Source organism: Calcarisporiella thermophila (assembly GCF_041956535.1).
Source record: "Calcarisporiella thermophila strain CBS 279.70 unplaced genomic scaffold VTP21scaffold_2, whole genome shotgun sequence".
Classification (NCBI taxonomy): domain Eukaryota; kingdom Fungi; phylum Calcarisporiellomycota; class Calcarisporiellomycetes; order Calcarisporiellales; family Calcarisporiellaceae; genus Calcarisporiella; species Calcarisporiella thermophila.
The window spans coordinates 1,426,254-1,449,984 of record NW_027192192.1 but is presented as its reverse complement, the minus strand read 5'-3'; the positions used below and the strand labels follow the sequence as shown (position 1 = coordinate 1,449,984).

The 23,731-nt window shown below is 41.2% G+C and overlaps 6 protein-coding genes across 6 annotated transcripts; all 6 read right to left on the bottom strand.

Annotated features, from left to right (window-relative positions):
* Positions 1-14: 14 nt before the first annotated feature.
* VTP21DRAFT_4723 (uncharacterized protein) lies at positions 15-2,377 on the bottom strand (the record flags this gene model as incomplete). The annotated part of the gene is made up of 2 exons (XM_069395166.1): positions 15-1,390; positions 1,464-2,377. Coding segments are annotated over 2 exons (2,290 nt in total), but the record flags the coding sequence as incomplete, so codon positions are not given.
* A 1,978-nt stretch (positions 2,378-4,355) lies between these two features.
* VTP21DRAFT_4722 (uncharacterized protein) lies at positions 4,356-6,160 on the bottom strand (the record flags this gene model as incomplete). Its single annotated transcript, XM_069395165.1, has 9 exons — positions 4,356-4,512; positions 4,586-4,721; positions 4,794-4,885; positions 4,942-5,147; positions 5,206-5,326; positions 5,384-5,541; positions 5,612-5,759; positions 5,837-5,936; positions 5,995-6,160. The coding sequence occupies 9 exons, from the start codon at positions 6,158-6,160 to the stop codon at positions 4,356-4,358; spliced, it is 1,284 nt and encodes a 427-aa protein (XP_069256330.1).
* A 542-nt stretch (positions 6,161-6,702) lies between these two features.
* On the bottom strand, positions 6,703-7,788 carry VTP21DRAFT_4721 (uncharacterized protein; the record flags this gene model as incomplete). Its single annotated transcript, XM_069395164.1, has 4 exons — positions 6,703-6,813; positions 6,882-6,986; positions 7,054-7,415; positions 7,491-7,788. The coding sequence occupies 4 exons, from the start codon at positions 7,786-7,788 to the stop codon at positions 6,703-6,705; spliced, it is 876 nt and encodes a 291-aa protein (XP_069256329.1).
* Positions 7,789-8,417: 629 nt separating this feature from the next.
* Positions 8,418-9,444, bottom strand: VTP21DRAFT_4720 (uncharacterized protein; the record flags this gene model as incomplete). The annotated part of the gene is made up of 4 exons (XM_069395163.1): positions 8,418-8,563; positions 8,630-9,005; positions 9,074-9,233; positions 9,332-9,444. 4 exons carry the CDS (start codon positions 9,442-9,444, stop codon positions 8,418-8,420), a joined length of 795 nt encoding a protein of 264 aa, XP_069256328.1.
* A 622-nt stretch (positions 9,445-10,066) lies between these two features.
* VTP21DRAFT_4719 (uncharacterized protein) lies at positions 10,067-15,198 on the bottom strand (the record flags this gene model as incomplete). The annotated part of the gene is made up of 5 exons (XM_069395161.1): positions 10,067-10,116; positions 10,412-10,908; positions 10,977-11,218; positions 11,301-13,905; positions 13,970-15,198. 5 exons carry the CDS (start codon positions 15,196-15,198, stop codon positions 10,067-10,069), a joined length of 4,623 nt encoding a protein of 1,540 aa, XP_069256327.1.
* Positions 15,199-15,240: 42 nt separating this feature from the next.
* Positions 15,241-22,436, bottom strand: VTP21DRAFT_4718 (uncharacterized protein; the record flags this gene model as incomplete). Its single annotated transcript, XM_069395160.1, has 8 exons — positions 15,241-15,583; positions 15,657-15,901; positions 15,968-18,547; positions 18,646-20,251; positions 20,319-20,563; positions 20,636-21,481; positions 21,604-21,667; positions 21,760-22,436. 8 exons carry the CDS (start codon positions 22,434-22,436, stop codon positions 15,241-15,243), a joined length of 6,606 nt encoding a protein of 2,201 aa, XP_069256326.1.
* Positions 22,437-23,731: the final 1,295 nt, after the last annotated feature.

Genomic DNA, 23,731 nt, shown 5'->3' with positions numbered 1-23,731 from the left:
GGTTTCGGTTGGACCATATGCATTAAAGAGGTTGACATGTGGCAACCATTTATCGACCAGGGATTGGGGGACCGGTTCAGCGCCTAGTGTTATGACACGAAGATTGGGGACATCTTTCGGTTCGACATGTTGTAGTCCAGTAGGAGTAATAAGCAATGATTCTACATTCTTCAGCGACTCGATTCTATTACCGTCGGAGGTAAGTACTAGTGTTCCTCCATGAATAAAGCATGAAAATATCTCAGCAATTGCACCATCGAATCCTACCGACATGAACTGCGACTGGAATAATCCAGGACCTGAACCATTCTTGGTAAGGAAATCTTGTATGCAATTCATTGCTCCACCATGATGGATTGGCACTCCCTTCGGTTCCCCAGTAGTTCCTGAAGTATACACAATGTAAGCAGTGTCGTCACTGGTTGATAGGTCCGCTGGTTTTGTTATGTTGTCAAGGGCAGAATTCATGAAGTCATCAATCAGGGTGATTTTATGACTCGCTGCCTCGGGAATGACATTTACTGTATCTCGCATAGTCACCACAACCAAGCAGTCAGCATCCTTCAGAATATATTCCACTCGGCCTCTTGGTAATGTTGCATCGATTGGCACATAAGCTCCTCCCGCCTTAAGGATTGCAAGAATTCCGATGATCATCTCTATTGAACGATTGATGACAAGACCTACATTCCACCCAGGAATTACTCCTTGTCTACGTAGTTCATGAGCTATCCAATTGGCTCGGATATCCAGCTCGCTATAATTAATAGTTCCGGAAGCACCTTCGATAGCCAACGTATTTGGACTTTCTATAGCATTTAATTCAAAGCCATGGTGAAGGCACTGGTGGATAAGAGGTATTTGTTTTCCATGACTTATATCGGCCAGGGTGAATTGATCCGTTGAAGTTAGAGCGTCTAGATCGAGTAATGTCGGGGGGTGTTCGATGGAGCCCTCCACGATTCTTAGCACTACCTCCTCAAATTTTGTAATAAATTGATTAACAGCTATACTATCAATCTTGGTGGTATTGATTATGGTATCCAGAAAAAGAGATGAGTCGGTCGGACATATCTTAAGATATAGTGAATACTCGGTAGTTTCAAAGAGCTGTAAATTATTTATCTTGAAATCTCTGATAGAATCTTCGATATTATATCGTCGTGAACGGTCACTATGAAATGAAAATAGAGTTGGTGCCATTTCCCGCGTCCATGGAAGATCAGTCCAGCGTTCGATATCTGTAAGCGAGACATAGCGATGGGGAAGCGAGGCTGTATGAAACTCTTGTATTGCTCGTAACAGCTCAATGAAGGTCATGTTATCTTTCAATATAGCTCGAACCGGTATCGAGTTGACGATGGTGTCCAGCCTTCTAATCTCATTAAAACTGTTTGAAATTAGAAAAATTCGTTTCCGGACATCAGATACAAAGCATAATCGAATGCAAGAATTATTCGAACCTTGTTAAATCAGCTTCACCTTCATTCAATCCCGGTATGGCATATTCGTAATAAACGTCATCACATCGAATATAATGTCGTAGAACAATGGCCCATATTGCCTGAAAGAAGCTCGATAAGGTAACGTCTATTTTATTGCAATAAAGTTGTAGACGATTCATTGCAAGTTTGAGTTCGTAAGTCTGTAAGATTGAGCCTTCATCTTTAAGGTTATCGGTTCTGTTGGAGATACCCATCTTTGCAAGGACTTTCGATCCATCAAACGTTGCCTTCCAAAATGTCTCTGCTTCACGTAAGTTTGGTGAAAGAATCGATTCGACCTTTGCTTTGTATTGTGACTGGGTCTTTAACCTAGTTCCCGAATAAGCTCTCAATAATTCACCCAATAGACGATGGCTGGAAAATCCGTCCACAATCGAGCGGTGCATTGTCCAAAAAAGCTTGTAGTGATTAGAGCCTTTAATTAAAACAACTGTAAACCTGGCTAGGGTATCGCTATTAAATTGGAAACCTCGTTTGCGGTCAGCGATGAGAAAACATTCTTTGAGCTTGTCAGCTTCATCTTTTTCCCATTCTAACGAATCTTCAAACGCAGGTGGATGAGTTTTGAGTATAACTTGGTAAACTCCTTGCCGGGTAGAGACAAGTCTGGTGCGAAGAATGGGATTAGCAACCACCACTCGGTACCATGCTGATCGCAACTGACTTTCACTGAATGCACCCTCAATTTCGCACACCCATTGCACTACATGTGCTTGAGAATCATTGGTAAGAGATGAGAGAAACCTCGATTGTAGAGGTGTTGCGGGGAAAACCTCTTCTATATCACGTAGTTCATAGTTATCCACAATTTTTTGTAATTCTGTGCCCCATTTAGTTGAGCATTCTTGCACAATGTTCTTGTTGATAACCATTTACAACAGCAAAGGAAATACTTGTCCTGAATAAAAGTATAAAAAAGGTATTTGACTGATTATATTATTGTTGATGTTTTTTCCTGTAGATACAGTCAACGATAGAGTATTATATATTCGTTCCACTTTGTCACACAAAAACACCTATCACCATTTTGGTTATATAGTAATAACGGCTTTAAATCTGTTTCTCCAATAGTTTGGACCCTATCCTCTCTCCGACGCCCAAAACCACTTATATATCATGGCCAGGAATATATCTATGGAATTACCCTACTTGGAAACTAATTTAGGCAATATTAAAGTAAAATTCCAATGCATTATGCAAGATTTCATAAGCATCATCAACAATATGATACTATATTTTGTTGAATAATAATATGAGCGGGTGCAGATGCTAAAAAATAGTCGATGGGAATAACACCTAGATGAAGCCGTTGGAGATCAATTTATTGAACTATAATATCGCTTCCATGAATGGTCATTATCATTTTTCACATAATAGTTGGATTCTTTTGTGGTTCTATGGGGGGATTCTATTAGCAAATAGCCAGTTAAAACATCGTGACAATCGTTAAATTACATTATGAGTAAGTCGTCTGCTTTCATTAGTGCACTTTATATCGTTACCCCAAAATACTCAGCCGTGCTGTTTTTGGTATTTAGTGAAAGCTGTGTTAGGAAGAGCAATGCGCCATTTATATCTCCCCGAGATTAATAGGACTAAGTAAATTCTTTTGATATTACTCTTTCAAAGTGGGAGAATGGTTGGGAATTATACTTATCTATCTTGTAATCAGTGTATACTATCAAAACACGTTTCTTTGACGGTCAGAAAGTCCTGAGATTTCAACGAATAATACTGAGCGATATTATTTAATAGAAGGTGTTGAACGTTTTATGTATATGTTACTTCAATGCTAAACATAGGGCATGTATACGCTTCGCTTATTTGATTATCTATATTTTTTTTTTTTGAATCTACGGATCTTTATTGAAAAGTCCTCATGAAATTAATCGTCGAAGGTGAATCAGAGGTTGTATACCTTTGTGCAGATTTTAGCCAATTGCTGGCAGAAGTTAGAGAACAATTAAGAAACAGTAATAGTTGAGTAACCAGACACGACAGGTATGGCCAGCGAAGGAGAGTAATGAGAGACAATAACAATGGAAAGACCAGGCACGACAGGGCAGAGGCAATACTAATGGAAGAGCCAGACACTACAGGAGGGAGAGAGTTATGTAGAGAACCAGACCGAAAAGACAGAGATGATACAAATGGAGAACATAGACACAACAAGCAAGTCACAGAATTAGTGGAGACCCCAGACACTTTTTTTGTACTGGTGGGGGTTACAAGATCCGAACCCGCGCCATCTCGATGGCACCAAAGTGCGCTTAGCACTATGTTACTCCACCCCCGCTTATCTGATTATCTGCTTATTGCGATTATTTAGCACTCCCAGCCAACCATGTATCGCTGATATTTTTCCCTTCTCGAGAGTCATTCACACTAGATTACTGGTGTACTTAGCTCTATAGTTCGACTTGTGAATCGCGTTGGGATCAATACACACTCGAGCCAAAAAATCGCCTCGAGAGGCGCTTTTTATGGAATAATTTGATTTTTTGCCGACTCTGTTATACTAAATTGACCAATTAAAATGCAGGATTTCGCTTAATTTTAAGAAAATAATCCGAATTAGCGGCAGCGTGAACACCCCCATGTCTCTGAGGAGATATAGTTTATTTCTGGGCCGGTCATGTCAGTGTTTTGGCTATAGCTTGGCGATAACAAGCAGTGGTACTATAATTACGCGAAATGTATATGTTCGTTTCACAGGGAGAGAAACAAATAAACACCAGCCATTACTGATTCTCAGGGAAATTCACAGCATTAGCAGGGGGTTCAATAAAGGAATCATTGCGGCCCTTCAAGATCAAATGTAAGGGGCATGGAAAAAAAGGGGTGTGTTTATTAGCTATATTTTTGACGACGCATGCCGCGTCCTTCTGCATCGCCCATCCATAGGGTAATGAGCATGGCCAGGTGGGAGACGAGTAGGATTAGAGAGCTTGTCGACGTTGACGGGAAGACGTTCCAGCAGTACTCGATGCAAAAGAAGATGATAAGTCTACATTCATGTCAGAGTTTTTCAGTTGAGTTTTCTCTCTGAATCGATGAAACTATGGAAAAAAAATTCAGACCTGGCTACGACAGGAATCCGACAATGCCAGAGCAAATAGGGCAGCCCATGGAAGTACCACACATAAAACTGGTAGTGCAACGTCCTGCTAAACACAATTCCAATAAAATTAGAAGTGAACATCAAAGTAATAATGTCTATGGTTGGAAAATAAGAAAATTCGTTAATTTTGGGAGAAAGATTAATATAAATGAGCGGGGGACTATTACGGTCAGGCGATAGATTGAGAGAGCTATTAGCAACCACACGCTTGGGGGCAGTGAGACCGCGCCAGAGAGTTAAAAAGACGCCACCATCAGCTCTGAATAAAGGAGATGTTTAGATGCCGAAAATGTATAGGTGAGCATGGCTTAGTACCTGCACCAACGCGTAAATAAGAACCACACGATCACTAAGACATGCAATAAGATTAGAACTTGGGCAAAACCTGGGCTGACAAAGGTTTCGGGGGAGAGAAATTTCCAGTTCACAGTCCATTTGTAGATGAAAATGCGCGAAAATTCAAATGCGCGGGCGATATAGGAATCGGGGTTCGCTAAAAGGAAGGGCCAGGCAAGTAATACCTGAGGGAATACAATGTAAATATCTGCTCTAAATTTCCGCTTGCTAGCGTTTATATACCTGAATAGTATTGATGAGGGCAAAACTCAAAAAAGTGCGCCATGCGCCAACTGCCTTCCACAATATCAAGCCAAATGCTGGAAGGAATAAGAGAATGTTCATTTTCACTGACAATGCCGCACTAGTTGTTCTAGATTAGAGCAATATTAACTCAACTTGGTCAATATTCTTGTTTTACCTATAAAATATACACCCAAGTGTCCATCGACGACCTGTCAAAGCCAAAAGACATAAATACATGAAAAACATGGCTACTGGATCATTGAATAGTCGCAAGACATATATCGAGTGCACGCGTTTGGATAGGCAGAGCAGGACAAGGAGGTAGGGAGGAATCTTTAGGATATGAAAATAATTTCGAAACATAAGCTATCAGAATAAGTTTCGATGAATTTTCAAAAAGAACCTTTGTAGACTTTCTATAGAGCTGCATAACGATCAATAGATTAAATAGGTAGAGAACGGAAAAGAAGTACTGGCCGAGACGAATGTTCGTACCGCGGTTAGTCAGATTATAAAGAAGCGAGTATATATAGACAAATCCAGCAGGATATCTATAGATAAATTTGATAATTCAATCTATTAGAATAACAATAGAATTACTCGAGAATAGAGATGAAAGCAGGATTACACTAATGGTCCGGTATCTCCCTTTAAATTCATGTAATCTCGTTCACCATTAAGAAAACCGCCAACCTCCTGCATATACGCCATCCAATCGATCTCCGTGTCTATTCAAAAAAAAAGTTATTAAGAAATAGAAGCTGATGAATAGAATAATGAATTTACAGGAGACATATTCTATTATGAAGAAATTAAGTATTGCTTCGCCAATGAAGACCAATGTGGCCGTGTACCAAAAATATCTGTGGTCAAGTAATAGAGCACGAGCAATCCTAAAGGGTGTCAATGCCAAGCCCTGAGTTGCTCTCGAGGATGCATGTGAGGATGACATGGAGATTTGAATGGAAGAGTATAAGAGAATTTTGATGGACTGCTTTTTCAAGGATTAATGAAATTCAGTCTGATTTACATATTGAAAATAAAGCTAGGATAAATGCGTATGAGGGATTATAATAAATCGTGTGGTAGTGTCCATAGAGCCTTTATAGGCTCCCAGGTTAAAGTAATAAAGTGTTTGCTATCAGGGACAAGAGGGGCTACATCAAAAGCTTCTGTAAATCTATTTTACTCCAAGATAGGGATGGAATAATTCAGTTTAGCTCCAATACAATTTTTAAAAATAATATATTGACTGCTTAACTTATAGGCAACTGAAATTTAAAAGAAAATGGTTGTTTATTATGCGATATATTAGATCTAAATATTAGCTAAACTACAATATTAAATATCTAGCGAAATTACAGAATTCGTATATAAGCAATCCATTAAGAAACAAAATTATCTAACTAATTTATAGAGTATTTAGTAAAATTATTACATTATCAAATAGAGATTAGATCTGTCATTAGGTGAGAGAAATGGTAAATATTGCTATTAAATCGACCGTAGTAGCTGAGGGGATAGGCCTCCAAACCAATCGTTGAGCTGCTGAATGATAAAATCGCCAGCGCACTGGATCATATTGACATCAATATAGACAAGGTGCTATAAAAAAATAAAGTGAGTATTATTACGTCAAGTAATAGAACCCAGGTATTTTCATGCAAATATACATCAATGACAGTGAGCCCAGGCTCGCCGTATGCACAAGCATAATCTTCAGGATCTCTACACTGTTTAGTAATTCTCGAATCTGTGTGAATTTCAGACGAATGATGCTGTTGTGATTGAAAAAGAAAAAATGGTAAATAGGCACCTTGAATTAATCAGCTTCAGCTCGTCTACCTTATATCCAAATAGGCGGGGGGGAATATGTGCAACAATATCTCTCTTGCTCACCAGACACTTTGCTAAAATACCTGCTCTATCAACTCTTGCCGCAAACCTGGCATCTCCTACACGCGGTTCGCCAACAGTAACAAGCACAAGCTTCTCTTTCGGGATCTTGTTGGTTTCCCACAGATCCATAGCGTGAAGCGAAGCTAACGCACCGCCAAGACTATGGCCAATAACCTCTACTTCATAATCGGGGTAGGTCTCGACCTGTTTCGTGACGCTGGATAAAATCTCTCTAGCAACCGAACGATAAGAATTCAAGAATCCTTGGTGAACTCTGCCTTTGGATGGATCGTTAAAGCTGTATGGGACTAAGACCAATTGCAAATCCGTGAGTATGTTTGGAATTGAAGCTGTCCCTCTGAAAGCTACGACAATGGTTTTACGTTTATCGTCACGAGCAACATATCCATTGATATCATACGGAGAAACATCGAAGTATTGGATTGCAGTAGTATTGGGAAATTCATTGCAATAGGCATCGCACACAAATGCACCTATCTGTCCGGGACCACAAATGGCCGCAGCCATCAGTTTCGCATATTGTTTTGCAGCCTGAAGCTGGGTGTCGCTGAGGATCTGATGATCTGGATCGGCGGATATTGTTCGCAAGACATTCGAGAGGGGGTTGGCAAGTGCAATGAGTGGGGAAATAAGAAAAAGGAAGTAAAGCAAAGCTTGCATTTTAGATTGGTATGCTGAGAGTTGAAAGTCATTCCCTTATATATGAAAAGAGGCAATGGGAAGGGTGGCCAAGTGGTAATGTGGCCACCGAATCCCCTCAATTCAGAAACATAAACCTATAGCTAAATGTTACAAGATAAGCAAAATTACACAACCTAGTTACTGTCAAAATGCTGTATATATGCAGCATGGATGCTGATTTGTTGGCTTTTGTGTGGATATCCTAGAGTTCCTATAAGTGCACACATGTTGGTACAGTTTCCGTTCAAAGGTCACATTGAAGATATTTAAAATATTGGAAAATTACACACCATTATACAACGTTGCTTATCAAATAAAACATTGAGAAGTTGATGTTATTCACTATAAGACAAATTTGTGAAGCAATTTTTTTTTTTCTAACACAGAGGCCACATCCTCCGAGAGAAAAACAATTCAGTGCATTTACATATTTCATTATTCACATGCTTGCCCTGCCTCTTTGGAATTATAAAGCCATAGTTTTGATGATGTATTGTAAATTTTCTATTGTATCATTTTGTATCGGTTGCAATAGCGTATGGTTATCAAAGATTGATTCACTTTGCAATATGTTTATTTGCTATCGTACATGATTAAAGAACTAAGAATCACATCCCTGATTTCCACCCCTCGAGGGCAAGGGCTTGAAGAGTCATGGACATCTCGGCTTCTCCATCATCCTCACCTTCGTCTTCAATAATCTCATATCTTTCATCTGATATTGTAGGTTCCAAGAGCTCGCCGAGCAAAACTTCTATTATGAAAATGAAAGTAAGGGCACACCGCTCAACTTATTGGAATAAGAGAATAGGTTACTCACTGCTCATCTTCTTTTCACCTTTCTCTCGCGTTTTCTCTTCCTCTACTTCCTTTTCATTCTTCTTAAGCACTTCTCGTTCCATTTCTGGATCTGCAAAACGTAACCGCATAGTAGGATGCCGTTTAAATCCTATGTTTCCACCCCACAACCACTCGGGGATTCGAGAAGGGATCTCGATTTCTCCAGCAAATTTCTCGACAAACTCGGATTCTTCAGCAGTGGCCACTCCGCCTCGCAAAAAACGAGAAAACTCGCTGAGAGCAGAGGAGATAGTCCACATTTGCAGCTTTCGCAGACATGCAATCACCAGACCAGTAACATTAGCTCCGTCGAGACAGTGGACATAAAGCGGGAGATTGTCCTCGTTGATTATTATCTGATTCACATAAAAAACAAATATATGTTGAAAACAAATTGTCTCTAAAGGTATCAAAAATTACATACCTGAATTGCTTGAGCAGCTCGTGTGTAAGTCAATGGCACATTATCCTTCACTTTGTCAACCGGGAGATGGATGTTCACGATCCCTTGCTTAGCATAAAAATCAGAAATCCACGAGCACGGTGGATCGGGCACCAATGAGAGTATAGTTTTCAGCTTTAGCCTGAGAAAAGATTGCATTCCAAAGAATAAGCGGGTGGTAAGCCATTGAACATTATATAGTGATTCAACTGCAAAGAATCGGTTGAAGTTAAAAATTACCTCTTCAAAAATCGAAAATTTCTTTCTTTTGGATAGCTCCCTCTGTAGAGCTTTTCTTCAATAATTGTATATCGAAAAGGTGCAATGAGTGGTGGTAATTGCACCCGCTGCATAACTGCTCATCATTAGCGAGAGTTGGGGAATATGAATTTGGAAACGTTTTGGCACTTTGTGACTGCATATGCGGTGGCTTTACAAACCATAAGTGAAAACTAGAGTAATAGGGAAATTCTTTGCTTTGAAGTTTTTCTGGTAATAGCAAAAGTTCAAGGCAAATTATTCTAAAATTGGGTCAATCACTATAAAAAAATTCTTTCATTTATTGAAGTAAAAAAAAAATCTCAAGTATGAATAAAGTATAGCTAAATTGATAATTGAAATTATTATTTAAGATGATTCCTGATTATTTGGATTTTTGATAATATTCGCGGGTTTTAATATCGAGCGCGCTAGAGCTCTGACGACCTCATCATTTCGTGCACCAAATTGAAATTCAGTTTGTAATTATATCTCTTGAATCTACAAACTGCATTTATATAATTTGTCACCTGGACTCGTCCAGTGAACAGACGGAGCGGAAATAGGTGGACAAAAATCAGCTCTGGAAACAATTGACGGTATGAAATCAAAGGGAACAGGTTGGTTCAGGAGAACCTCAGATATGTGCACATTAAAATTCCATTTCCACTTAACCCTATTACTCTCAGCCTTTCGGTCAGGTAACTCAAAGATGCACTACCCATGACCAATTCCTAGAAGACCGTCTACTTTCTTGTCAAGATGGGCTAGAAATGGGAGCACGTGTTGAATGGATCGATCAGCATGATTTTTGTCGGGTTGATCAGGTGGAATCAGGTGAGAGAGTTAGATTGAAGGATGAGATGCTGCCAGGGGTTTAAGGATTGATGCAATGATTGACGATGGCCTCCATTGATTCTACCCATTTCCTGCTCCATCTTTCTAAAACACGGGTTCGGTGGGGAGAAGAATTGAATAAAATATTTAGTTGCAAACATCTGTCAACACTGAATGAGCAGATAATTGTAATTTCATCGAATATCTCATTCTCATCATAGTTACAAGCATCTATACGTTCATCGGGAATAAGGAATGCATCGGCCTTCTCGAAGTTATAGAAATGCCCTAAATAATTGAGGCTAATCGGCGCTAGCTTATGTCTCTTGATCATCTCCGTTGATTCTGTCAGGGGTGCAAGGTATTTGATAGCTCCATAGGACAATCCCTTGTCCGGAACCGTACGAAGGCTGTTCTTAACAGTCATTATTATCTTGCCAATTGAATATGAAGGAGTCATGGATAGCGTGACGGGATATACTGAAGTAAACCATCCAACCGTTCTTGACACGTCCAGTTGATTATCCCATGGCTCACGACCATGGCAATCCAGGTTGAGCGATATATTCGACTTTCCTGTTGTTTCATGGAAACTCATTAATAGTGCAGCCAGAATCAGGTCTTGGTTGTTTGTTCGATACGGTTCATTGGCTGCATCAAGAAGGCTCGACATGGATGCGCTGAGCTTGCTCACGAGGACTTGGTTGTCGCTAGGGATGGATCTATTATAGCATCAGATTTGTAAGTGTGATTAGTGGAATTATGCGACAGCCAGGTAGAGAATAGTTACTCTGTGTTGCTCTCAGAAAGATCCGACATATCGATATGTTGGATATTCTGTGTCCATTTAGTTGGGCAGAAACGCGAAGCCTGTTGCACCTGTGAAATGGCCCATTCCTGGAACGATGTGGTCTTTTCCTCGAGCCTACCGCCTTGAAGCAAGCTTTCGAGATCTTCAAGAAGGATTCGCCACGGAACCAAGTCCACCACAAGATGGTGAATGGTGAAGTAAATCCTCTGCTCAGAACCAAACTATCATATTTGTCGTGAGTAAAAGCAAAATATGATTATTTATGATGCATTGTGTCACCATAAAATCCAAACAATATCTCACCTCGAAGAGTGCAGCACAATGCATAGAGCCTTTGGCAATGTTCAGTGAAGAGGCCATTTGTTTCACGTACTCTTGTATCTCATCCTCACTCTTGCACTCGATGTGATGGATATTGATATCACATGCACTCACATCCAGCACAGCCTGCATCCACGAGTCATTGTCATCCTTGGTAAAGCGTGTTCTGATCATATCATGATGGCCCACAATTTGCGTAATAGCTTGCTTGAAATTGGCATAATCGATATGCTCTCGCGGACGAAGCACCCATCCTTGATTGAAGTGGTTTTTATTGTCCCGTTTAGTCTCAAAATACCGTCTTTGAATTGGAGTCAAGGGGACTCCTCCTACAACCGCTGTTACTGTTTTTACTTGTCTTGTATGCACCTCTTGAGCAATTGCTGCTAGTCTTGATGGAGTTGGCGACTTGAATATCTGTGACACGGATATGGAAAGACTGTATCTCCGGAAAGCAGATACCAGTGCAATAGCAGAGATAGAGTCGCCACCTAGAGCGAAGAAAGAAGTATTAAGGTCGATCGTACTTTCGTCAATGTTGAACACCGATGCCATAAGGCTGACTACGAGTTTGTGTTTATCTGTTACTGGATGTCGGCAATCCCTGGTTGGTTGTAGCGGAATATCTTTCAACTTTTGCTTGTCAATCTTCCCGTTAGTGGTCACTGGGAACTCATCTAAAGCCACGATGATGGCTGGCACCACGTAATCTGGCAAGATATCAAATAATGAATCCCGCAAAGTGTCAACATCCACGCTAGCAGGTGTAACAAATCCAACAAGTGTACTCTCTTTTACAATAGCAACAGCTAAGTCGACCCCTGGATATGTGTACATAGCTGCGGACACCTCGCCTAACTCAACGCGATATCCCTTCAGCTTCACCTGATCATCGGTTCGTCCTAGAATCTCCAGATTCCCATCAGCATTCCAACGGACCAAGTCACCAGTTCTGTACATCGTGGTCCCCAGCATAAAAGGATTCTCGAGGAATTTCTCTGCCGTAAGCTCTGGCCGATTGAGATAGCTTCTAGCAACACCAGGGCCAGCAATGTAGAGCTCTCCCGTTACCCCCAATGGAACCATTCTGAACTTGTGATCCAGCACATAATATGACATATTATTGATGGGACGGCCAATTCCTATACGATCTCCACGAGTGAGCTCCTGTATGCTTGACATGATGCTGGCTTCGGTTAGTCCATATGCATTAAAGAGCTTGACATGTGGCAGCCATTTATCGACTAGTGATTGAGGGACTGGTTCAGCGCCAAGGGCTATGACACGAAGTCTTGGGACATCATCCGGTTTGAAGTGCTGTAGCCCGGTAGGAGTAATAAGCAATGACTCTACACTCTTCAGCGACTCGATTCTATTCTCGTCAGAGCTAAGCACTAATGCTCCTCCATGTGTCAGGCATGTAAATATCTCTGCGATTGCACCATCAAATCCCACCGACATGAATTGCGACTGGAATACTCCAGGACCTGAGCCATTCTTGGTAAGGAAGTCTTGTATGCAATTCATTGCTCCCCCATGACGAATTGGCACCCCCTTCGGTTTCCCAGTTGTTCCTGATGTATACACAATGTAAGCAGTATCGTCACTGGTAGATAGATCAGTAGGTTTTGTTATGTTGTCAGGGAGAGAATACATGAAGGCTTCTATCGTGATAATCAAGTAACTTTCTGTATCGGGAATAGCGTTGACAGCATCTTTCGTAGTCACCACAATCGAGCAACCCGCATCGTTCAATATGTACTCTATACGGTCTCTTGGGAAGGCTGCATCAATTGGAACATAGGCACCTCCAGCTTTGAGGATTGCAATTATTCCAATAACCATCTCTATCGACCGTTTAATGACCAGACCAACATTGCATCCTGGAATTACTCCGTGTCTGCGCAATTCATGAGCAAGAGAGTTAGCGTACAAATCAACCTCTTCATAGGTATAAGCTCTTCCGAAGTTATCCATGACCGCAATAGAATGAGGACTATTGATAGCGTTTGCTTCGAACCCGTGATGTAGGCACTCATGTATTAGTGGGGTCTGCTCTCCAGAGCTTAGTTCCAAAATTAAAGACTCTTCCTCATTGGATAACCCGTCAAGATCGCATATTGTAGGTGTACCGCCGGTAGATGATCCCAGGATTAATGCCACTACTTCCCGGAACTTACTCATCATTCTATCTACGACCAGCGAATCCATCTTGGCTGTATTAATCAGTGCATCAGCAGAGACTGTAGCTCCTTGTGAGTTAACCATAAGTATCAGGGGGTATTCCACAGCCAAATATTGATTCATTTTTGCCAAAGCATTATCAACTTCTGATATCTTAAAATCGCACCGATTTCCACCGAAGTCATCACACTTGGAATTAAAATACTGGTACGAGAACAGCGTTTGGAACATCTCCTGTGTCCAAGCTATATCCGTCCATCGCCTAATATCGGATAAAGAAACTTGGCTATACGGAAGGGAGGCAGCATAATGTTCTTGAACTGCATGTATAAGATCGACGATTGTCATCGAGTCTCTCAACACCACTCGAATTGGTATCGTATTAATCAGCGGTCCGATCACTCTATTAATGGAACCATTAATAAATCAGAAAGCTCCCACCAAAATTGTGGCATAGTATTTCAAACCTCGTAGCAGCATGAATATCCCCATCGCGTCCCGTGATAACACACCCAAAGATTAAATCATCACACCGAGTGTAATGGCGCAGTACAATTGCCCATATAGCTCGAAGGAAGTTAGACGCTGTTATTCCAATACTCCTGCAATAATATTGAAGGTGCTCAAATGAAATCTCCAGATTGTATGCTTTAGAGATAGAGCCAGTCTCTCCTAACTCGGCGCTTCCATGTAAAATACTCCATTTTTCGGACACATCTGCTCCATCGAAAACTGATCTCCAATATTCTCTGGCCTCGCTTGCGTTGATTGATAGGATGGATTCAACATGTTCCTTGAAAGGTGGTCGAGCCTCCACCTGTTCCCCTGAATATGCCTTCAATAAATCGTCTAGTAAAAGCGAAACTGACCAGCCATCTATGATGGAGTGATGAATGGTCCAGAACAGCCGGAACTTCATAGTCCCTTTTCTCTGAGCCACTGTGATTCTGGCAAATATCTTGCTGTCGATACTGAAGCCACGCTGATAATCGGCGGCCAGGAAATCTTCTTGTTGCTCTTCAAATTTATCCTCCGCCCATTCCAATTTCTGTACAAGAACTCCTGGAGGGTTCTTGAGCACCACTTGAAAAACACCCCTTTGTGTAGAAACATACACCGTGCGCAAGATGGTGTTGAGAGCTGCAACTCTGTTCCATGCCCACTCCAGTCGCTTGACATCGAAAGGTCCCTCGACATCATACATGGATCGCACCATATACGACTGTGGGTCTCGTGCTAAGGCGGTTATAAAGCTTGCTTGCAGAGGTGTTGCTGGATATATATCCTCTACGTCACGTGGCTTGACATGTAAAGCTGGAAAATGCACTGTTTCAAGTTCAGAGGCCAGAACTGGATCCGATAGCAGTGTAAAATCAGAAGCCATGATGCATCCGTAAGTGGTAGAACTGCAGCAATGGCGTATGATGCTTTCCATTCTTTCTACCCATTTCTTGCCCCACGATTCCAGGATGTCGACGCGGAAAATGAGAGGATCAAAAGCAAAACTTAGCTGTAGATACCCTTGTTTATCTAGGTAGCAATTGATTGTCACGATATTAAGAATATCTCCAAACAATGCGCCATTCACGATAATCTTGTCTTCAGGAGTGAAAAGTGCGAAGGCATCCTCTAGGATTTGGATATTCCCAAGATAGCTGAAATGTACAGGTGGTGTCTTGTGATTTTTGATTGGCATTGTTGCATCAGTTGAAGGGGAGAGGTATTTAATTACACCATATTAAAGCCCTTTGTCCGGAATTGTGTGTAAAATGTCTTTGACGGCTCTGATAGTGTTAACAAGAGAGGACGTGTTCGCTGCTGAAAGAATAACAGGGAGAGTTGTGGTTAACTGGCCGACGGTTCTCAAAAAGTCTAGACAAGAATTCAGAAGTTCACGTCTATGCTCCTCAAGCGTCAGTGCTAGAGTTGAATGACCAGTTACATCGCAATAACTCATAAGGAGAGCAGCCAAAATTAGGTACTGGGTGTTGGTACGGTATGCTATATTTGCCTTTTCAAGCAAACTAGATACTTCGTTGCAAGTCTTATTTACGATAACATGTCTTTTGTTACCAACATCACTGAGGAAAAGGTAAGAATAAGTGTCAAACTGTGGATTTGTATCCTTATGCAAATGAAAATATTCAATGATACCTTTGTCGGTTACTGTTAAAAAGAATCGACATATCGACTGTGTCAATTTGTGTTTCCCATTTCTCAGGGTTAAAAGTCGACCAGTGTTGATATTGTGAACTCGCCCACTCGCAAAATGGCCGTGACTTCTCTGTAAGCGAACCGCCCATTAACAATGTTTCCAAATCTTCTAGAAGGATACGCCATGATGTAGAATCAACTACAAGGGGATGGGCAAGGACACATATTCTTTGACCGCACTCAACCTATTAAAATACCAATAAACCGTCAAAGATTTTTGCATAGCTCTAAAGTTTCTGGCATTTTCTCACCTCTATAAGAGCAGCGCAATACACTACACCGTTCTCGATATCAATGGTTGAGGCCAGTCGTTTAACTTGGGCCCCAAGCTCAAATAGATCAGAGTGAATATGACGTACGTTGACATTGTGCTCGTTAACATCCATGATGGCTTGTTTCCACGTGTAGTTATTGTCACAAGAAAAGCATGCTCTGAGCATATCATGATGAGCCACGATCTGGGTAATAGCCATCGTGAATCTTGCGTAATCTATGGTCTCATTTGGGACAAGTACCCAACCCTGGTGGAAGTGATTATACCTGGCACCCAATGTATCCTTAAAGAATGCATGTTGGCTGGGTGTTAAAGGAATCTCCCCTGTTATGCCAGTTGAGTGCTGCAATTGTGATTCACGTCTATTTTGTGCGAGGGCGGCTATTCTCGCTGGAGTAGAAGCCTTAAATATCTGCGGCACGGATATGGATAGGCCATGTGTACGTAATTTAGTTGACAGAGTAACTGCTGAAAGGGAGTCACCACCGAGAGTGAAAAACGATGTATGGAGATCAACTTGATCAACGTCGAGATTCAGGACTGAAGCAATGAGTTTGACAACCAATTTCTGCTCTTTCGTAACTGGGATTGTGCGATCGTTCTCAAGTTGAATCGGGATTTCGGTTAGCTTTTGCTTGTCGACCTTTCCGTTGGGTGTCATTGGGAAATTCTCTAGGGCCAAAATAGTGGCGGGCACCATGTAATCAGGCAAGATATCAAAGAGTGAATTCCTCATGGCTTCAACATCCACATCCACAGGGGTAATAAAACCAATTAATGCTTTTTGGTTTACAATTGCAACAGCAAGTTGAACACCTGGATATGCATTCATGGCTGCGGCCACTTCGCCTAACTCAACGCGATACCCCTTCAACTTCAACTGGTCGTCGGTTCGCCCAAGGATCTCTAGGTTTCCATCAGAGTTCCAGCGAACCATATCGCCAGATCTGTACATTGTAGTTCCGGGAGCGAAAGGATTCGTAACGAAGCGATCAGAAGTGAGATCTGGCCGATTGAGGTAGCCTTTAGCTACGCCAGGACCAGCAATGTAAAGCTCTCCTGCAACACCGACGGGGACCAGTTTGAGATTGTGGTCTAGAACGTAGTATGTCATGTTGTTGATGGGTCGACCAACTCCTATTCTTTCGCCTTTCCTGAGTTCCTGTACACTTGATATTATGCTCGTTTCAGTTGGACCGTAAGCATTAAGAAGCTTGACATGTGGCAGCCATTTATCGACCAAAGATTGCGGGACCGATTCTGCACCTACGGTTATGACGCGAAGATTCGGAACATCGTCCGGTTTGATGTGTTGTGGCCCAGTAGGAGTAATAAGCAATGACTCTACACTCTTCAGCGACTCGATTCTATTCTCGTCAGAGCTAAGAACTAATGTTCCTCCATGTGTCAGGCATGTAAATATCTCTGTGATTGCACCATCGAATCCCACCGACATGAATTGCGACTGGAATACTCCAGGATCTGAGCCATTCTTGGTCAGGAAATCTTGTATGCAATTCATTGCACCCCCATGATGGATTGGCACTCCCTTTGGTTTTCCAATTGTTCCCGATGTATACACAATGTAAGCAGTGTCATCACTGGTTGAAAGATCAGCAGGTTTTGTTATGTTATCAGGGAGAGAATACATGAAATCATCAATCAGGATAATCTTTTGTCTCTTTTTATCGGGAAAGAAATTGACAGTATCTTTCATTGTCACCACAACCGAGCAGCCCGCATCGTTCAATATGTACTCTATGCGATCTCTTGGAAATGCTGCATCGACTGGTACATAGGCCCCTCCGGTTTTGAGAATTGCGAGAATTCCAACGATCATTTCTATCGAACGTTCAATATCAAGTCCTACTTTGCATCCTGGAATTACACCTAAACTGCGCAATTCATGAGCAAGCGTGTTCGAACGAAGATCAAGCTCTCCATATGTGATAGTGTTTCCGGAATTATCTTCGACAACTGGAGATTTGGGATTCTTTATTGCATTTTGTTCAAACCCGTAATGGAGGCATTGATAGATAGGTTCCACCTGACTTCCACAACTAATGTCAAATAAAGTGATTTGATCCACTGAAGATAATGCATCAAGCTCTGCTAGAGTTGGAGGAAGTTTGAAAGAACTCTTCAATACTCTCGTCAGAACATCCTCAAATTTAGAAATCATTCGATTAACTGCTTCAAACTCAACAATCGATGTATCAATTAATGCGGTCAAATTAAGATGGGTGTTAGATGGGTGTATGGTAATACCAATTGCATATTCAGTATTCTCATATTTCTCAATCTCGATTATCTGGCACTCTTTCATCTTTTTTTCACTAGCAACTTGCTGCGAGCGGGTATCCTGATATGATAAGATGGTGGGGAACATCTCCTGCATCCACGGCAATTCTGTCCAGCGTTTGATGTCACTTAATGGTGTATGGCTGTAGGGAAGTGAAGTTACATGATACTCTTGCATGGTGTGTAGAAGTTCGTTGATTGTCATGGAATCAGGACAGCTCGAATCGGTATAGTGTTGATGAGTGCTCCGATAATACTATATATATTTCAAATAATAGATGTAAATAAAAAAAGAAAGGTTAATATCATTGGAACTCAAACAATATAAGAGAAAAATAGGGTATACCTTGTAACATTGTCGACTCTTTCATCACGACCCATGATCACACACCCAAAAATAACGTCGTCACATCGAGTATAGTGCCGCAACACAACAGCCCATATTGCTCGGAGGAAATTCGAGATGGTTACGCCGAGTCGACTACAGTACTCATGAAGTACATCGAATGCAATATCAAGTTTGTATGTCTGAGAGATTGAGCCCCCATTTAGTGAACGTGTGATCCCATCAGATATGCTCAGCTTCTCAGGAACCGTCGCTCCTTCAAACACTGATGTCCAATACGTCTTGGCCTCATCGATATTGGTTGAAAGGATCGACTCGACATGTGCCTTGAACGGTGGGCGTATTTCCAATTTATCTCCTGAATATGCCTTCATTAAATCGTTGAATAGGAGGTTCCTAGACCACCCATCGAAGATTGAATGATGCATAGTCCACAAAAGCCGGAAACGGTTGGTGTTTTTGATTCGAGCTATTGTGAATCTAGTATAAGCAGTATGTTCCAAGCTAAAGCCTCGGGTACGATCAGCAACCAGCATGTTTGCTTGAAGATGATCAACCTCATCCTCTTCCCATTCAACTGACTCTTCAAACACGCTTGGAGGTGCTTTGAGTACAACTTGGTAGACTCCATGTTCAGTGATGACAAAAATGGTCCGAAGGATTGGATTAGCAGACGCAACTCGATTCCACGCGGATTTAAGGCGACATTCTTCAAATCTTCCTTTTATCTCATAAACATATTGTGTTATATATGACTGGGGGTCTCGTGTGAGAGCAGAAATAAAGCTTGCTTGCATAGAGGTAGCAGGGTAGATATCCTCCACATCGCGTGGCTTGACACCTATTAACGGTAAATGCGCTTCCTCAATTTCTGTAATCACAGCTGGGTGAGTCAACAGCGAGAAATCAGCTGGAGAGAAACTGCCGGGAGCTTCAGGATTACAGCAATGTTCGATGAGCAGCTCCATTGATTCAACCCACTTCTCTCCCCACTCCTCTAGTACCCCGGCTTTGAAAAGAGATGTGTTGAAGCATATCCTCAGCTGAAGACATCTGTCAACATCGAATGAGCAACTCACAGTAAATCCATTGGTAATTTCATTTCCATCCCCATTGCAGGCATCTACGCTTTCATCAGGTACGAATAATGCATCGGTTCTTTCGAAATTATGAAAACGCCCAAAATAGTTGAAATATATAGGAGACATCGAGTGATTTTTAATCCCCTCTGTTATTTCTGTAATGGGGGCAAGATACTTGATAACTCCATAGGAAACTCCTTTGTCAGGTATATTTCGAAGGGCGTTCTTAACCCTATTGATTATCATGCTGGGATGATCATCCGCTGCCATTGATAACGTAACAGGATATATTGTGGTGAACCATCCAACTGTCCTTGACACGTCAAATCGACTGTCCCTTGGCTCACGACCATGACCTTCAAGGTTGAGCGACATCTTCAACTTTCCTGTGGCAGTATAGAAACTCAGCAATAATGCGCTTAAAATAAGGTCCTGATCGCTGGTTCTATACAATTCATGGGCTGTATCAAGGAGACTCGACGCAGAGATGCTTAACTTATTTTTAAATATTTGAGCACCATTACGAGCAACGCTATTAAATAATCAACAATTATTAAAATTGCATCAAATATAGTTAATATTTGCAAATATAATATTACTGAGAGCTGGCATTTTCCTCTAGGCTTGATATATCGGTTGGATGGAGAATCTGTGTCCATTTAGAAGGGCAGAAATGCGTGGCCATTTGCAATTGTGAATTGGCCCATTCTTGGAAGGAAGTGGTCTTTTCTCTTAGCCTACCTCCTTGTAGCAGAATTTCTAGATCTTCTAGAAGGATACGCCAAGAGACCAGATCCACCACAAGGTGATGGATGGTGAAGTAAACTTTCTGCTCAGTTCCGAGCTGTAACGTCAAGGTTAATGCAATATATTATTAATTTCATTATCAAGCAATACTATTCTATTCTATATTTACCTCGAAGAGTGCAGCACAATGCATTATGCCCTCGGCAATGTCTAATGTTGAATCCATGTGCTTAACGTGTTCTTGCACCTCATCGATGTTTGAGCACTCAATATGATGGACATTTATGTCGCACCCACCCACACCTATCTCAACCTGTTTCCACGAGTCATTAACATCTTTGATAAATCGCGTTCTGATCATGTCATGATGGACCACAATTTCCGTAATGGCTTGTTTGAACCTACGGAAATCGATATTCTCTCGCGGCCGAAGAACCCATCCTAGGTTGCAATGTCTACCGTCACCCCGTTTGGTCTCGAAATACCATTTTTGGATTGGTGTCAGAGGTATCTCGCCAACGGTTGTTGCTACGGGATCAAATTTATTCCGATATCCCATCTGCGATACTTCTGCTAATCTAGCAGGCGTAGGCGATTTAAATATTTGCGACACTGATATTGAATGATTTTGCTTGCGATAGGCAGACGCCAGGGCGATAGCAGATATGAAATCTCCGCCAATTTCGAAAAAAGATGAGTCGTGTGATACCCGACTAGAATCAATATTTAGCACCGATGCCATTAAATATAGAGCATCAAGTTGGAATAAAGTTGGAGGGTGTTCGAAGGAGCTCCCCATGATTCTTAGAAGCACCTCCTCAAATTTTGTAACTAGCTGATTAACTGCAGGGCTACCAATCTTGGCGGTATTGATTAAGATATCCAGTATAAGAGAAGAGTCGGTCGGATATATCTTGAGGTATAGAGGATACTCGGTATTTTCGAAGAGCTGTAAATTACTTATCTTGAAATCACCGACCAAATTTTCGGTATAAAATCGTTGGGAATAGCTACTCTGAAGTGAAAATAGTGTTGGAGTCATCTCCCTCGTCCACAGCGCTCGATATCGGAAAGCGGAACATAGCGATGGGGAAATGAGGCTGTATGAAACTCTTGTATTATCCTTAACAGCTTAACAATGGTCATGGAGTCCGTCAATGCCACGCGAATCGGTAGCGAATTGACGATTGTGTCCATCCTCCTAAAACAATAAAATAGATTGAAATTCAAAAAATTAGACAACAGATCCCATATACTTGATACAAAACGTGACCGAACACTAGTTTCTCGAACCTTGTTAAATCACTTTTGCATTCAATCAATCCCATTATGGCATATTCGAAATAAACGTCGTCGCACCGAGTATATTGTCGCAGAACAATGGCCCATATTGCTTGAAACAAGTTCGACAAGGTAGCGTCGATTTCATTACAGTAGTGGCGCAAGTGATTCATATCGATGTTGAGCTTGTAAGTTTGCAGCACTGAACTCCCATCTCCAATATTAGAATTTCCGTCAGAAATACGTTGTCTATCCATTACATTCACTCCTTCAAATTCTGACTTCCAAAATGCCTTGGCTTGGCTCATGTTTGAAGATAACATCGGTTCTACATGCTCTTTGTATGGTGACCGAATCTCCAATTTGGTGCCTGAATACGACTTCATTACATCATTGAGTAGAAGGAGACTGGAAAACCCATCCACGATCGAGCGATGCATGATCCAAAAAAACCGGTAGCGATCCGTGCCTTTGATATGGGCAACGGTTAGCCTAGCTAAATTCGCTCTGTTACAGCAGAAGCCTCGACTGCGATCTGCAGCTAGAAATATTTCTTGGAGCTTGCAGGCTTCATCTTCCGCCCACTCCAAGGTTTCTATGAAAACACTTGGAGGAGTCTTGAGTACAACCTGAAACACGCCTTGTTGAGTAAGGACGAAAGCGGTCCGAAGAATGGGATTGGCAACCATCGCTCGGTACCATGCCGATTGCAAACGACTTTCACTAAATGCTCCTTCAATCTCATACACTCATTGCACTACATGTGCTCGAGAATCATGGGTAAGAGATGAGATGAACCTAGATTGTAGAGGGGTTGCGGGGAAAAGATCTTCCAGATCGTGTAGTCCATAGCTCTCCACAATCTTTTCCAATTCTAGATCCCATTTAGTTGAGCATTCTTGCACAATGTTTCGGTTGCCCAGCATTTTCAATTGCACACAAGATTCTTGTTCTGAATAGAAATAAAGATACGGTATTAGTCTGACTAAATTATTATGAGTATTTGTGCTAGGGTATTATTATCGTAAGGCGTTTTTCTAAATACTATATTCGAAAAAGTTTTGTTTAGTCAGTCGATCGTATTACACAATGACACTTGCAACCCTTTTGGTTATAGGTTTTTCTAGGAACATGTTTTCCTGCAGTTTGGGCTCTATCTTTTCTGCACTGACCATTACCGTTACCTAAGATATTTACTTACTCTAGCCAATAACATGTCTACGGATTTATCGTATCACTCGGAGACAGAATTAGGAAGTATTAAATGTAATTTCAATGTAAAAAGCCTATAATTTTCTTAAGCATCATCGACACTATGATGCAACTGTTTTTAATTGAATAAAAATAAAAGTGGGTGCACCCGATCCTAAATATGAGAAGCTCTACGAAATAGCGCTATTTCATTGATAAAAGTTATGTGTTTCTCTCGCCATGCCCAATAATAAATATGCCTCTACAACGTATAGTATGCCATTTTATTGTAATTGACCCAAGAACATCCCTTATCCAGAACAATTCGCTGAAAATGTATTTTTGTTCGAGTACCATTATATGGTATAAATGTATGAAGCCTGTTATAGAATTACATTTGCCCTCGTTCAATTTTTTTTTTTATTGCGGGTCTTTTCTGCTAACATTTATAAGCTTTGCAGTTCCAACAAATTAGTACGCCTATTATCTTTGATACATTCCATTTCATAACACTATTTTATTGTACGATTTATTTCCATCGACTTTATGAATGGAATATGATACGGAAATAATTCAATACAAGGTTAAGGTCCAAAGTACAAGGTTTAAAATGAAAACAGAATCCCCCGAAGTTATAAAGGAATGACCTTAATCAATATTGTCAAATAAAGAACAAGTAGGGCGAAATAGAACCACTAAATTTGGTCGCTTGCAAAGAGGGATAGAGTGGCCCTTGTACTATAACAACTTCACTATCCTGATAACCCCTTACGTCGCTTGATAAATTGCAAAT